We start from the raw sequence: 15,902 nt of genomic DNA on the forward strand, positions 1-15,902 counted from the left end.
AGGCCTTTGCATTAAATTCAATAGTTACACCCTACTCAACGCCTCACTAGTCATCAACATACATCTTAAATGAGGTGGGGAACGAGGGAATATTAAAGGCATTACCACCACCGATATGGTCCAGCCTTGGAAAAAGGCAATCTTTTCTAAAATGCCAATTTGTCAACGATGTCAAACAAAAGACGGAATATTGCCTTTACTTAAAAAAAGTCACTAAAACAACCATAGATAAGTACATCTCAATCAAACTATTAAATAAGCAGCTTAATGAGAGCAAGACAAGGTTGGAACCTAATGAATAAAGCTTGACACCAAGAAAGAAGACTCGTATTATAATGGTAGGAGGAGGAAACCCAACAAGAAACATCGATACTCACACCTCTTCTTACAAAGGTAATTCAAACGGAGGGTGTCATAGACAAGAAAACGAGGATAAGTAAAAATGTAGCCCTAAACGCTCCCTAAAATATTGTTTACAAGCTTTATCTGGTGAAGCAAAAACATCACCATAAATGAAATAAAATTTCAGAATATTAGTGCAAAAATTAAGGAAGTTACTGAATGTCAGCCCACGTAATAGGAACACCATCACCACTAGCTTATATTTCTTTTTCAAGGGTGAGAATGAAAAAAAGATTTCTTTGAAAAAGAAAGGGTGAAAATTTTCTCATTTTGTTGAGAAAATCAATAACCTTGCCATTGACTACCCATAATATAGTCAGTTGTGTCCTACAAAGGTTGGATCACATCCAAGCAAGGTATCTTATAACTCTACCATGAGTCTAACTTAATAGAGCTACTGCTCACAAGACCATGAGAATAGGCTCGACAATAGGACCCCCTCGTCACCCAAAATAGGGATTTAAGAGATTTCAATCACTAAACACTTATTTTATCTCCTAACTTTAAAAAAGATGACTTACAATGTGAAAAGTTTAATAAAAACTATATGTAAATTAACTTCACTGAGCGAATAAGATATCCACTTTTGGTATTAATCAACATGAGGTGATTTATCAAGGATAATTTATAAAATACAAATTGTATGACATAAATGTATGACTAAGTCCTAATTTAATTGGCACCAACATTATTACTAGTGTAAGAGAATGTAGGTTTAAACATATTAATATACCTTTATTTTTTATTTAAAAATTGTGGTGGGATGAAAGGAAATAAAAACGTTTAACCTTAAAAATTTGTTTACAATAATAAGATGGGTATTGGTTTTGGTAACAATGTCAATAGTAGCTGCCTTGACTTACAAGACTAGCAACATTAAAGATGTTTTTCATTTTTTGGGCGTGTTAATGCATTTAGATTTCAGACATAATCATCATATTAAAAAAAAAGTAAAATTTGATGCCAATTAAGTCAAAAAATGCATGCACGAATCATTTATGAAAACTCGAGAAAGAGAAATGGAACACCCTTTTCTTTAATTGCCAAATATCATCATTGAGCACAATTAATTATTGGACCATCCTCCTAAGCTGTTTAATTTCATCTATCTTTAATTTCGATGCAAACCCTTATTCATTTCACACTTCTTTTTTCTAACAGCAACAAAAAGAACAAGAATCATTTATTTTGAATATTAATCTGTCTTGCCTTGGTTTGTTTTAGTTTTCATATATACAACAAAGTCCGAAAATTGCCATAAAAATCATCACATGGAGCTTGGTAAATACACTCACCGAAGGCAAAACCCAGATCACGTGTGCATTTATATGTGGACACCATTTCCCACGTTCCTACAAGTATAAAACATTTTTTCCTTTGGCTTTAACCAACCTTAATATTTTCATATTCATTGCTGCTTAAGCATAAGAAAGTGAGATGAAATTTGTTTGTTAGTATTCTTCTTCTTTTATTGTTTCTCTTTCAAATCAATTAAGAGTATCAAAGCTACCTTTGACAATAAATTTAGATTTGATGACGAATTAAGTTTTTCTAAATTTGTATATTGATTAAGTTGTTCTCATGTGAAGTGTCATATGATTGACGAAAAATAAACATGTTAAATTGACAAATTTTAACAAAATTACCAATAAAGATAATAATTGGACTAGAATTTTGAACTTTTAAAATTTAGGGACTAAATCTCAAGTTATATAAAAGTAGAAGGGCTAATAGCATATTTTAACAAAATATCATATATAAAAGATATTAGAGAGTGATTTTTTCTTATAAAGAGTTGTGGTAGGATTATTTAATAATTGAATTTGAGATTTGTATCGATGAATACAAATTTTATCACTTCAATCGTAATTTAATTCATGATGTGAATTTGTTTTAAAAGAGTGATTCAAAATAATGTTTATGATTTTTTTAAGGGATGTTTATGATAGGATGAAATTGAAAAGAAATTTTTATGATTTTTATATAATTTTTATAAATATGTTTGGGCATGTGGGTGCTCTCACTTAACCAAGACAGATAAACAAATATTTATGGAATTTAATTAATAGTAGAGAAATCCGACTACAAATATTTTCCACTAGGAAAAACAAAACCTCCCTGAATTTATGATACATTAAATTTAAGTCTCAATGCTTTATTTCCCACCAAAACAAAGGTGGTTATTCAATATCTCCAAAAAAAAAAAGGTGCTTATTTAATGTAATATTAATTTTTCTTTAAAGTTATTATGTTTGTAAAATTGGATAATTTTGAAAAGTTCTTTTTTTTAAATTATGTTTCATAAATTTGGTCCAAACATATAATTTGATAGCACTCTCTAATTTTAATATTTATTATATTAGTATAAAAAACAATAAAGTAGCATTTAGTACGATGTAAAGTAGTCATTTTCTTGAAAATTTAATCACTGTAAAGTGATTTCAACATTTAATATGTCAAACTTTATTTATTTTATTTGGAATCTAATTTTCTTTTAGGAGTTATTTTCTAATGAACATGGCAATGTGATTCACATTACAAAAGGTAGGAAAATTAGTTTCTCATGTAAATTAGAAAGTTGAAGAAATATTAAAACAAAATTAACCATATTTTATATTGGTTTAAAGTATTAGTTTATTAATAAACTTAAAGAAAAAAAAGTTATTGTCTTCTTCCTTTATCCTACTACTAGATTTTCTCTATTGTTGTAACGGATTCTTCTCAAGTATTATATATACATAATTTTTAATTTAATCCAAAACAAGTTTTATTTATACATGATTGTATATGTACATCATTACATTTAGAAAATATATGTAGGACCAAATTGAAACAAATTTACTTTCAATTAACATTATAAATTAAAATTTATTATTAAATATTAAATCCAAATATTTGTTAAGAGTAAAGTTTATTATAAAATTAAATACATAAATATTATCTATTATTTAACAAGACTAATTTCATAAATTATCGTTATATTTTTAAGAAAATATGTAATGAATAAAACATAATAACTGTTATTTTAATCAATAAGTTTCTATATATACCCAACATAACATAACATAAAAGATAAAAATTGATTAGAGCAAAATTGAAAGGAGTCTTAGGTTATCCACAAAAGAAGTATGCCAATCTTATCTCATGATTCTATAATCCTATTCCTTCTCGAGAAAAACGAAAGAGATCCATCAATGTCCCAAATCTAATGATACAAATCTTTTGGTTGGTCCAATAGATTTACTTGTATTAAGAATCATTAATCTCTTTTTTTAGATAAATATAAACAATTTAAAAGAAAATACTGAATTGGCCAAATAATACCTCAAAGACTTACGAAAGGAATAATGTGGTCCGGTTCATTTAAACAAGTTATTTGTACAGTCACAAATTTAAATATATTTATCATTTTAAAATTATTCTATAATTAAAATATACGAAAAATAATACTCTAATATAAACTCTTAAATTTCTCAAATATTTAATTTTATAATTAACCCAATGTGATTTAAACAAGTTTTTTAGATTTGTAACGTCTTATAAGAATGGAAATCTGTGTGTTTTTGTGTTTAATAATTAATTGGTTGAAGGCCACCGTGTGATGATGTGTGGTTTGAAATTCCCTCCACCTGAAAGCACCAGTTGTTTCCCAGAGGAGGAGCAGATTGGGGTGGCGCGTGGGTCTCACACCCCACTTGTCAGGGGACATTAGGAGTATCCTTGGTGACCTTCATTTCTCATTTGACTTGAGGAAAGTGGAGTTGAAAGGGAATGCAATCAACTTATCCGGTGGTGATGCCTCACCCACTTCAACATTGTTCTGCATCATACGGCTCTCTACATCCCACTTCTCTACCAGTCTTTGTCCACCACGTGTTTTCATCGGGTCGACTCTGTCTTGCAATAATATTTTGCAAACAATTTTTGCCACCTTTTTAGTAATCTGTTTATTTTGTCCTTTTTTTTTCCTTATTACAAATCAATAATAAAAATCGATTTTGCCAAAATCATTTTTAGTTTTACAAAATCAAGTCATATCAATTCGAAGTAAAAAAAAAAAAAAAAGTGATTTCAAACAGGCACCTGCAAGTGAAAGTTATAAAATTAGCAAAGAAAGTTTAAAATTTTAAATAGGGCATAGATACACGGACCTGATTGTATGGTAAACACAAGTTGTAGCAAGACTTTGTGAATACAGGAAACAAATGTTTTTAAAATCATAAAGTTTCCAAAATCCAAATGGCCCGAAAACACAATTGTGTACCCTGTATTTCATAAAAAAATTTATTTAACTTTAAAATATTATCTCAAATATAATGATGTTAAAAAGATTACCGAGCTCATCTCCAATCTTGATGATTAATTAAAAATATTCAACAAGTTATAATTTTACTTTGAACAAAAAAATTAAAATTTATTATTCTGATAATTAATGTAATATTTCAGTCCGATTATGGTGTGGGATATAGGGATGTTAAATGCGAGTTGTATCTCTAAAACGTTAAAGTCTACATAGATTAGAAAGTGGGCATATGAATGCCAACCAAATATGTTAACAAGTGCATAAAATTTTGGCCAAATTGATTTCAAAGATTCCTACTTGATATGGCAGAGATCCTTGACGTTGGTGTCACTAGATATCTACCCCTCTGAAATTGGTTTTGAGTAACCCAATTTTTCTTTTCTTTTTTTTCTTTCAAATAATTTGAGTAGAAATGAAATTGAAGATTAAAAAAAAAATTCAAAATCAATTTCTCTTTTCCTTAAATCAAAAGTTTTATATATTTGTAGATAATCTCAAACTTACTATAAATTTGCAAAAGAAGAGTGTTTTGTTCGGTAGGATGAAAAGAAATTGAAAGCGTAGAGATCGACTGTATAAATAACGAAATAAAAAAGATATAAAAGATTGAATACAAATTTTAAATTGAAAACTCTCTTAAAAGATGATAAAAACCATGGGCAAAGAAAGTTTTGCCTTTTCACTAAATGAGTAAATAAATGAGAGTACAATATGGAGAAAATAAACCTAAACGTACTAAACATGCAAACTCAAACCCCAAAAACAAAGCCGTAACTCTCATAAAGTACTCTCTTCATAGTCACCACGAAAACTCTCATCAAAATTCATTTGCGACTACATCTAGTCACCTCCAAAAGAAAAGCATTGTAGTACTACATCTTTAATTGTCTTGCCGAAACAAGGATACAAGGCTCCTTTAAATAGGCAAAGTTTGAAGGGCTAAAGGACTAAAATATCTCTGAAGTAATCATAGTTTGATTAGGAGATGAAGTCCTATTTGGCTATCAAAATGCGGCTGTATTACTTGAGGAATGTGGCGTGTCGTCGTGACGTCCCATGCATACTTGTCATGATATCGCCCTATCTGTCAATCGAAGAACTCGTCACGACGTTCTGATGTCCCTCGTCGTGACGTCGCCCCTCATCAGGACATTGGTGTCCTCCACGTCGTGACATCGTGCATATTTCACCTATGTCTTTATTAAGTGCCTGCAGGCTATTCGATAAATGGGAGTCACTCCACAGAAAGGATGGGCCAATAGAAATATGAAATTATAATTTTCCTTTCCATTAGTGTACTTAATAGGATAGATGAAAAAATTGAAAAAAAAAGTTTTCTTTCCATTCATTACTTGATAGAGTGAAACAGTGGAGGAAAGAAAATGAAACTAATGAAAAATACATATTTTTTATTCCACCCCTCATTTTCTCTTATATGGTTCTAGTTTGGAACAAACTGTTTTTGTAGAATAAAATTGATGGAAAATAATCATTTATGATGTTTTCTTTCTTCTCCCTTTTCTTCCGATCAAGTATACTCAAAATTTAATTTTTTTTTCTATTTTTTCACAAAAAAAACTCATTGGCGTTGAGCGTGAGGGAATGCTAGACATTTGATAATTTCTCCTCCAGCCAGGAGAAAAGATCCCATTGAAGCAGCCAATCCCATGCATATTGTATGACATCTGTTGCACAAATTGCATAGTATCATAAATAGCTACTCCAAGTATTACCCATCCACCAGGAGAGTTTATAAACAAATATAGATCATTGGTATCATTCTCTATACTGAGATATATAATAAGAGCAATAAGTTGATTCGACATGTCGCTATCAACCTCTCGGCCTAAAAAAAAAAAATCTTTCTCGATAAAGTCGGTTGATTAGGATAAAATTGTATCCCTTAGTAGTTTTCTTTTCTACTCAGGTAAGCACACCATTAATTTTTCTTTAATAATGTTTTTATATTTAAAAATATTAAATAATTTTATATTTATTACATTTAACTCAATATATAGAAGTTGTAGTTTAGCCCACCTAATATTCGACATGTCTTGATATTTGTAATTTTTTTGAGTATTCGCCATATCTGTATTATGATTCATGTTTGATGTTTGTGGTTATTTTTTTAATAATATCATCTCCCGATTTAAACATGTATCTCTATTTAAGAATAAAACATGTCTTATCATTATATCCAAAATTATATTGGTTTCATTTATACTAAAAATATCCTTTTATATATATATATTGGATATAACCTTTTGTTTTAGTTTATTAGGAATAGGACCTTAACTAATATCAAAGACACATTTAATAACTTTGGGGTTTAATCTAAATCAAATCAGATGGAGAAAGAAAGAGATAATGAATAATCATAATTAAGGTAGAATAATAAATCATAAATAAATAAAAAAAAAGGAGATAGGGGATGGTGGAGGACACAATTAGTTGAAGTTCTGGGAAGAACATAATTAGTTGGGAGAGTAATAAGAACAGGTAGCATGGCATGGCATGCATGCCTAATGCCTTTTTTTTTTTTTTTTCTTTGTTTCTTTCAAACACGACTGTACTTCATAATGTTTTACATGGAACATAATAACCATTCATTAAAGACATCATATCTTATCAACAAAATTCAATAGGTGAAAAAGTTTTTGTTTTTTTTTTTTTCAGTCCAATTGATTAAATCTAATTATTGAATTAAATAAATTATTTAATAAATATATAATTAATTTAATGGTATTATTTCAAACTCGTCATTTATATATAAAAATATTTTTTAAAATTATATCAATATATATATATATTTACTTCAACGATTTTTACTAGCTCACTAAAAATTGGATTCATAATAATCACTCCTTTTATCAAGTCATTGACCCCTTTTTTAGGAATGCAATCATCTCTGCTTTTTGGGGCAAAGTTTTCTTAATTTTCTGTCCAACATGTAAAATGGTATAATTATAAATTGGGTACAAATGAAAGGTAGGTTTAGATGGGTGCATTTAGTTTGTTTTTTTGGCTCCTACTACAGTTTTAATTTTACTGTTACCGTTGTTTTTACAGTAATTGCAAGTAAACGCATTGCTCATCCAAACTCACGAAGCTAAAAAAAAAAAATTATAATTTTATATATCAATTAAAGATACATGATAATTTTATAATTTATTTGTAAAATTAAAATTTCACTACTTATATATTAAAGATTTGTTGTATCAAAAGAACATGCATAATGACAAGTATATCTACAGTTACTTATTGATGATATTTAATTATTAACCGATACTGATTATATTGAATTGGGTTACGGGTTAATCAAGATAAATTCAATTGGAAAAACAGTTAATATAATCTTATTAATGATAATTAGCATTATATTTAAATAAAATAACTAAAAAACCACAATCCAAGAATTAAACAAATGTTTGTTGTTGAATAAATATTTGATTTTATCCACATTCAAAATTTTAATTAAAATGAAATGTATTGATATTATTTTATTTAGTTGCATTATGGTAGTTTGAAATTTAGGAAAGGGTTTCTTAAGCTTTGAACTCTAGACGTCATATACTAACTTAGAAACTAAAAATGTGGAAGTGAATTTTGTGATTAGATCTGTTGCCTGATGACATCCATTATTTTTTATTCAATGTGATAGTAAGATGTTTATTTCTATAAATATATAATTATGAGGTGTCAGAAATCTAAGGCTAATTAATTAATTACATGCGCCCTAATTGAACAACTGTAAATTTTATTTTATATTTGTGAAGGAAGAACAACTGTAAATTTGGTTTAGAAAAGAAATAAATAAGAGAAAGACAGGCATCATAAATCAGGTTTAGTTACCAAGAAACTGGCAAATTTTAAAACATAGTTGGAGCACTCACTCATGCTAAACAAATGCATCTGTCTGTTTCTGAGTATCGTTACAAGCAAGATGAAAACAATTTTTGGACATTTATCAATGTGAGATGATACGAAAACCTCGTGCATCTAACATTATTATATAATAATATTAATAGATATGCTGTAGGGGGGTGTAATCTAATCCTCATTGAAAACTAACATCAAAAGAGTGAAAGGAAAGCATTCTCGTGCTTTGTTCAGTGCGTTTTTAGTTTAACAAATGGGAAGCTGCACAACCAACAATAAACATCGAATACAAGGAGACAAAAAGAAGGATTTTTTTCTTTTAAAAAGAAGAAGAAGCTTTGCTAGTATTTTCTGATGTTTTCTTCACTCACCATGTGAGCTGCACCTTATATATACACTAACTACATATTACTGCCTTTTGTAAATCTCCAGAAACAGACATAAACATTAGATGTATGTCAGGTCTCTTTGTTATTTAATAATGGAGTCTTTTGTTTTGTTTTGTTTTGTTTTTTCACAACTTTTGTGGTTGTTAGGACTCTCATTAAGGCCTTCGTAAGAGGCAGACACCACCCACCTCATCGCATTTCCACTCCACGGATCTCTTGCTTGCACCTGGCTCAAATATGTCATATTGGACAAGGTTAGGCCCAATATAAGCATATAGTCTTATGAGAATGCATTAGATTTGACAATTCCTACATGTTTCATGTTTTTCTTTTTGGAAATAGAAGAGAAGGAAGTTCTAAAGCCGGTGTTGCAGAAACAAGTCGTGGTAAAAGTAAAACCCACTGCATCGATGTGAAGGATGGTTTCAATCTCCTTAGTCATAGAACTTCCATGTATCAGCCGCACGATTAGATATGGTTTATTTGGACCTGTCACTGCCTATGAGTAACCTGAATAAGGTTATTTACCATGCTAAGATCTCTCCTGATCATTTCTTTCCCTGTTAGAAGCTTCACAACAGTTTCAACATCATTCGAGCTTCAAGCCTTCATACACCCCCCACAGTGCAGGCCCTAAGCTTCGAGTCATCCTGATCTCCAATCACCTACAGACTCCGCAGCTGCTCTATTTCCACATTGTCTTGCAGCACTGTATATTTAAGCTTGAACCAGCCTTCCTACGGTTCTTCCACCCAATTTGCCTCTCCATCATGTATGGTCTTCTCCCTCCATCGTTATCTGCCCTACTTGCATACCTTATCCGAGTTAACATCTCCAACAGCAAAGATTATACAATTTCTTGCTCAAGCCCACATATCCAACAAAATGGGGTCATTCGCCATTTCACGCTTACATCTTTCATTCATTATATTTATAACATTAATTTTTCATGTTTATGCAAATATATGGCATCCAAAATTAGCTTATATGTAATGTCTACGGATAAATGAAGTACGGAAAATGTTGAATTCGCATACGTTTCAAGCCCATGAATTGCCGATTGTAATGGTTGCATCGACTATCCGTAAAACTATCCAATTAAGAATTGATGTTCTGTTTCAACAAGGTAAATAGAGACCTAACTTCTTATCATAAAAATTGATCAGTTAAACCATGTATCACACAATTCTCATTGGCATATGCAACAAAAGGGTTTTTGCTCACTCTTAGGTCTTGGCACGTTACTTTTCTGCTTAAGGTTGCAATACTTTAATTGAACGAGCACCAATAAAGAATTACAGTGGCAAGTATATTGCTGTAAGAGATATTTAAGCAGTTGGTAGGCACTTCCTAGTCCACGTACCCGCTTCATTAGTCCTACAACTTTCAAATGTTCCATCCATGTATATCCTAGATTAGAAAATCATGAGCCAGTATATGCTCTTAGTAGATGTAAATTTCTAAGTTGGATTTAAGTTCAATGTGAATTTTATGTTTTTCCTTTTAAAATTTCCAGCTACAACTTGTCAAACTATGCATGAAAGAGATCCCAAAATATAAAGTGCTTGTCTAAATGACAATGATGTAAAGAAATCAGAACGATCAAATCTGTACTCAAATGTCTTTTGTTTCTCATCAAGTTATCTTGAAACTCTTTTAGCCAAAGATAAAATATCAAATTCCTACTACAGTTCTGGATCTATGCTCAAGCTCATAATGATGATCTAAGAACTTCATTTCATGCTAAAATTATGAATCACGGCCGGAAACTGAGAAAACAGCAGTCCAGCAAAACCTGGAAATTATGATTTTATCCAAGGAAATTCATGATCACCAAATGGAGCACCAAGTTGCAAAGAACAAAATCTGCAAAAGCTCTCTCAGGTGGTAGATCCTGCAATTGATATGAACATTTTCAAGTTGAGGATTTAACATGCAATCAAATGTTCACACCTATATACATACACCCAGTTGAATTCCCCCCAAATCCAAAAACTTCAAAGGAGAAAAGATGTTATTCCATGAGGTTAAATTGAACTCCTCAATTTGAAGTTGGACGGACAATAAGACCATCCAATTTTGTTTTTATTCTCCTGCCCGAAGAACTACTGGAATGTAAGACAACTTTGAAATGCTTACCTTGAATTCCTTGTTTTCCTTGTTAACCTGAATGCGAAGACAAACTGCATCAATCAAAACCAAAAGGGTGTCAGATAAGTCTTCTATCTAGTAAAGCCAAAGAGCGATGATGCAAAGTCCACTTACCAGCAAGGACAGCAGTCCCAACACAAGAAAGCACTCCAGAAAGAAAAGAGTTGAAAGGAAATGATCCCACACTAGCCATGTAAACCACCTGTGGATCCTCAAGGTAACTCAAGATTTAACAACGTATAATGAACTAAACTAAATATATTCGATAGAATTACACAAAAAAAATCATAAGATACACGACTCAGTACAACAATTAAACAGTCGGCAATCGACTAAGTACAACAATTAAACAGTCGGCAATCGACTCAGTACAACAATTAAACAGTCGGCAATCGTTTGACACTATTATAAGCTGGTTTTCATGGAATTTCATTCAAAACATTGAGCATGATTATATACAAACTCATTAATTCCTTCAATCTATACTTACATTTCCAATTTCTTATTCTGATTATCTATTTTTTTTAAGTGCGTTTCAAGGAAGACAGCTACGATGGATTAAATATAGAGCGAAGGCAAAGAATTAGAGACCTCAGAAGAACAAATCAATGTATTTCAGTCACTAAAAATGAGGGAGAGAAAACGGATTTCTAAAGATGAGCGAAAGTACCTGGATCAGAGCGGTGAAGACTGCGAAACCCACATACAGATCAATGATCTGTACTTAGAAAACCCCCCAAAAAAACACACAAGGATTAGAAAAAGGAAGTGAGAGCTAAAAAGGGAAGGAAGGAGAGTGCAAGAGAGACCTTGAGATTGACTGGAGTGGCAGCATAAGCAGAGCGAAGAGAATGGAATAAAGCTTGAGCATTTTCTTTACTGGATGATGTTCTCGCCATATTTGCTCTGCCCTAATTTCCCAATTGCCCAATGGGTTTCCTATTGCTGAACTAGCTAACGCCATACTGAATCGTCTCTCTTATAATAACAATGAACCTTTTCGGTCTACCGAGATCGATTGTCAAGATTAAATCTCCACCATTCATTCTTCTAATTTTATTTAAAATATATATTAATCAGTTTATAAAAAGAAGAAAGAAATTAAAAAGCTAACTGATGTTAAAATTCTTCAAATTTATAAGTTTGATTAAATAAATTATTAATAAAAAATATTTAAAATTAATTCAACCAATTTTTTAATTCACCGGTTTGTGAATTAGTTTCTCTTCATATCAATGCCTCAACCAATTAGTCTGATTTAAACAACCATGATTAATCCTACCATAAGAATTGAGTGATAATTCTAGTAAATTTAAAAGAACTAAATGTTTAGAATTTATTAGCTACTAATGCAATGTGACGATATATAATATTAGTTTTTTATGCCAACGATCTTAAGTGGATTTGAGCTTATGTTGAATCCAACCCAAATTAACAAAAATGAATGTTGATCACTTTGATGGCCTTCCCATTACTTCTAACACTACAAGCAACACATAATAAGCTGTGCAATCCAAAGTATCTAACAAAGTAACATGCCTAAGCGAACTTAGCACTATTTAGACTCCAACACAAATCCCTATTAACAGGATCATCAGCAAAGCTGTTCCTTAAACCATGCAGCCGTTATCTGATAATTTCTTGAATTTGTTGCAAAATCCGAGCATGTCTACTACACTTCGTATCTTGGTCATACATTCTCACGTTCCTTTCTTGCCTACCAAATAAATGTAGGGATTCCATGCAATGTGCAGGACGACTGATATCTGGGATCTCGCCCTGTAGCAGTCCACATTGCATAATAAGAATTGCTTATCACTGCCTTCTCTTAGCAATACTCTGCTCCACAAGGTACCTGCATATCAATGTTAAACTTCTATATGATTAGAGAGCTCAACACAAGTCTATTATTTTATTTGATACATAACGTTTAAAAGCAATGTATTGGCAGAGTTAACAAAATACTTTTATATCTGAGATAGGGAATGTACTGGCATACCCAATGAAAGAAATAGTCAACACATCCAGCAGGCATGTATCAACCTAATTAATAAATTCTCTTAAGAGATTACATCAGACTGGATACCTGATTCTTAGTGAATAGTACTTGCCATTTAAACAAATTATCACAAATATGTATCCCACAAGACATATTTATTAATTTCAGATGCTTGTGAGTTACTTATTAGTATTAGCGTTAATACAAGACTGTCTGAGACGAAAGATATATTTTTGCAAATGCTCATTCATCATAATCATTAGGGGAAAAGAAGAGAAGAAAGAAATGTATTCAGGTTTCTGACAATTCGAGAAGTGGCTTAGTGGAATCACTTACTTTCCTGTATAGAAGCCGGCAGAATACCATGCATTTAAAAGTACAGTGAGATCAGTTTCACAACTAGTACTTTGATTCATTTCCTCTTCACCATCTTTCTTCTCCTTGTTCTCTGCATTCAATGCAAATATAAATCTATGAGAAATTTAATACACATCAAAATAGTGCTGAACAAGATTCAACCATTATTGAATAACAAAAAAGGCAAGAGTATACTAATCAACTTGGGCTAAATTTATGGGCATAACACTTCACTTTTGCTAACACATTACGGAAACAAGCTTGAGACGGTAAAACAAAAAGCCTGATAACTCTTTACGACACTTGGGAAAGCCATAGTTACCTTCATTTACATTAGGATTAATAGAAGCTTTTGTTGTCATAGAGGATATAGCTTTTTCTGCAGCTCCCATAGCTGTTTTAACAATGTCGGAATCTATGAAAGGTGGTAAGTTTCCATAAGCCATTGCACCGTTTGGTTCAGTGCTAATTTTACCAACAGATGTCCCAGCCAAAGAACAGCAAGGATATGATGTGCATGTTGTTGCCAGAGATTGACATGCATATGGGCAACACGAACAGATGACAGTGGAGTGTGCAGCTTGACTTGTAGGAATTGGATACTCCTGAGAAGCACAGGAGGTACCCCACTGTGCAGCTGTGCTAGAACCCTCACCCGAGTATTGATAATTCCAACTACCAAATTGCTGAAGCTGCTGCAGAATCATTTGCCTCTTGTCTTCAACCTCATAATACTGGTTGAGTAATTGGTTATAATCCTGCGCAGCTTGCGAATCCGAATAGGCCATATTCCCATCTTGCTTATCCTGCATTGGCAGACTAGTTGATGAATCTATGTAAGTCTCAGGAGTCTGTAACTTTACAGTATGATTTTCTTTAACTGGTTCAACATCCTTCGCCGCCTCCATTTCCATCCCAGTATTAGCTCTGGAACTGCTGTTCTCTCCTGCATCCCTGGGTCTTTATAAACCAGAAGTATGTAAAAATGTAACTAAACAAAGAAAATTTTAAGTAACCCTAAAGAAGGAGAAAGGCAATAAAGATGGGAAGAAATCAAACTGAAATAACATATCTTGATTCTTGAAATTCAAAATTATCAAAATTGAACTTCATATCAACATCACATTTGATCAAGAAGAGAATTATTACATTCCCAAGTGGTTAAAAATATATACCGTCAACAGTATATTTCATTCAATAATAATTTTTGAATATTAACCAAAATCGTATTTTCTGCAAATAACAAAGGAAAAAGAATAAGGAAACAAAGGCTTACTTTATGGCCTCATCACCGGTTTGATGAACAGAAACAGAGACATTGGCCTCACTGTTTTTCTTTCCATGCATTTTCTGCAGCAGAAATGCATATACCATTAAAACAACAAATTATAAACTTGAAAAAAGTTTGATTGTTGCAACCAAAAACCCAAATTAAAATAAACGAAAAGAAGAGGGAGGGGGAAACCTTATATTTGGACATGGCGTTGTCGAAGGCATCGATGAGGGCGGAGTCGTCCCAAAGCTCACTTTCTTTGCCCATGTTTTCGTTCGAAGGTTTCCAGAGCAGTGGCAGGAAGGGCTAAAACCCCTGTCCCCTTTCATAGTTTCTTTTGGGCCTTAAGCCCTAAACCCCCTTTGTGCTTTTCTTCTCCATAATAATATCCCTATTAAATTCTCACCATGTTAAAGCACTTAATTATTAGATATGAATTTTGTTTGTCGAGATAATAACATTTCAACTCATGTCTCTTTAATTTTTTCACCTTTCTATTTTATCAATAAATAAAAGCTTAGTTTACTTTAAATAAAATAAATTATATTTTTAAAATATATTTTAGTCTTTTTATTTTTTAAAGACAATAAAAAAATTGCATGTGCAGGGATTTAAGCTTAGAAGTGATAATGGGTTGTGCTCATGTAAGGTATCTAGTCAATTTTTCAAGCTCGAGTAACCCAATTCAAAAAATAGGTTTATTTTTTATGCAAGTCCAGCCCAAATTAAAAAGATAAATCAAGCCCTACTAGACTTTTCCATATTTGATTTTTTTAAGATTAATCTTTATCTAAATATATTTTTTAAATATATAATACACTAAATACAGTAAAACTACCAAAAATAAATATTTTCTTACACATTAAAAATACATTAAAGAAGTATTTATATTAAAAATACCAATATAAATGTAATAATGATTTTATTATATTAAATATATTTTTTAATTTTTAAAATTTTGGGTTAGGTTATTTAGGGCCGGTTCGAATGGACGTTATAGTATTACTATAATATCTAATATCACTACTACTGTTGTTTTTAAACTAATCACAAGAAAATGCACCACCCACCTAAAGGGGCCCTTACTTGGGTAGTTTTTTTGGGCTTTAGATAATGAGTTTAATTATTATTGCACGAGTGACTCAATAT

The 15,902-nt window shown here is 31.4% G+C and overlaps 2 protein-coding genes across 2 annotated transcripts; both read right to left on the minus strand.

Moving 5' to 3' along the window:
• Positions 1-10,558: 10,558 nt before the first annotated feature.
• LOC108478240 (dolichyl-diphosphooligosaccharide--protein glycosyltransferase subunit DAD1-like) lies at positions 10,559-12,102 on the minus strand. The gene is made up of 5 exons (XM_017780678.2): positions 11,934-12,102; positions 11,795-11,842; positions 11,239-11,326; positions 11,113-11,156; positions 10,559-10,867 (listed from the first exon to the last, which is right to left on the minus strand). The coding sequence occupies exons 1-5, from the start codon at positions 12,021-12,023 to the stop codon at positions 10,784-10,786; spliced, it is 354 nt and encodes a 117-aa protein (XP_017636167.1). The 5' UTR covers positions 12,024-12,102; the 3' UTR covers positions 10,559-10,783.
• A 357-nt stretch (positions 12,103-12,459) lies between these two features.
• Positions 12,460-15,100, minus strand: LOC108477022 (uncharacterized). The gene is made up of 5 exons (XM_017779432.2): positions 14,946-15,100; positions 14,757-14,830; positions 13,803-14,440; positions 13,460-13,571; positions 12,460-12,979 (listed from the first exon to the last, which is right to left on the minus strand). The coding sequence occupies exons 1-5, from the start codon at positions 15,018-15,020 to the stop codon at positions 12,940-12,942; spliced, it is 939 nt and encodes a 312-aa protein (XP_017634921.1). The 5' UTR covers positions 15,021-15,100; the 3' UTR covers positions 12,460-12,939.
• Between the last annotated feature and the right edge of the window lie 802 nt (positions 15,101-15,902).

This window comes from Gossypium arboreum, chromosome 12 (genome assembly GCF_025698485.1).
Source record: "Gossypium arboreum isolate Shixiya-1 chromosome 12, ASM2569848v2, whole genome shotgun sequence".
Classification (NCBI taxonomy): Eukaryota; Viridiplantae; Streptophyta; class Magnoliopsida; order Malvales; family Malvaceae; genus Gossypium; species Gossypium arboreum.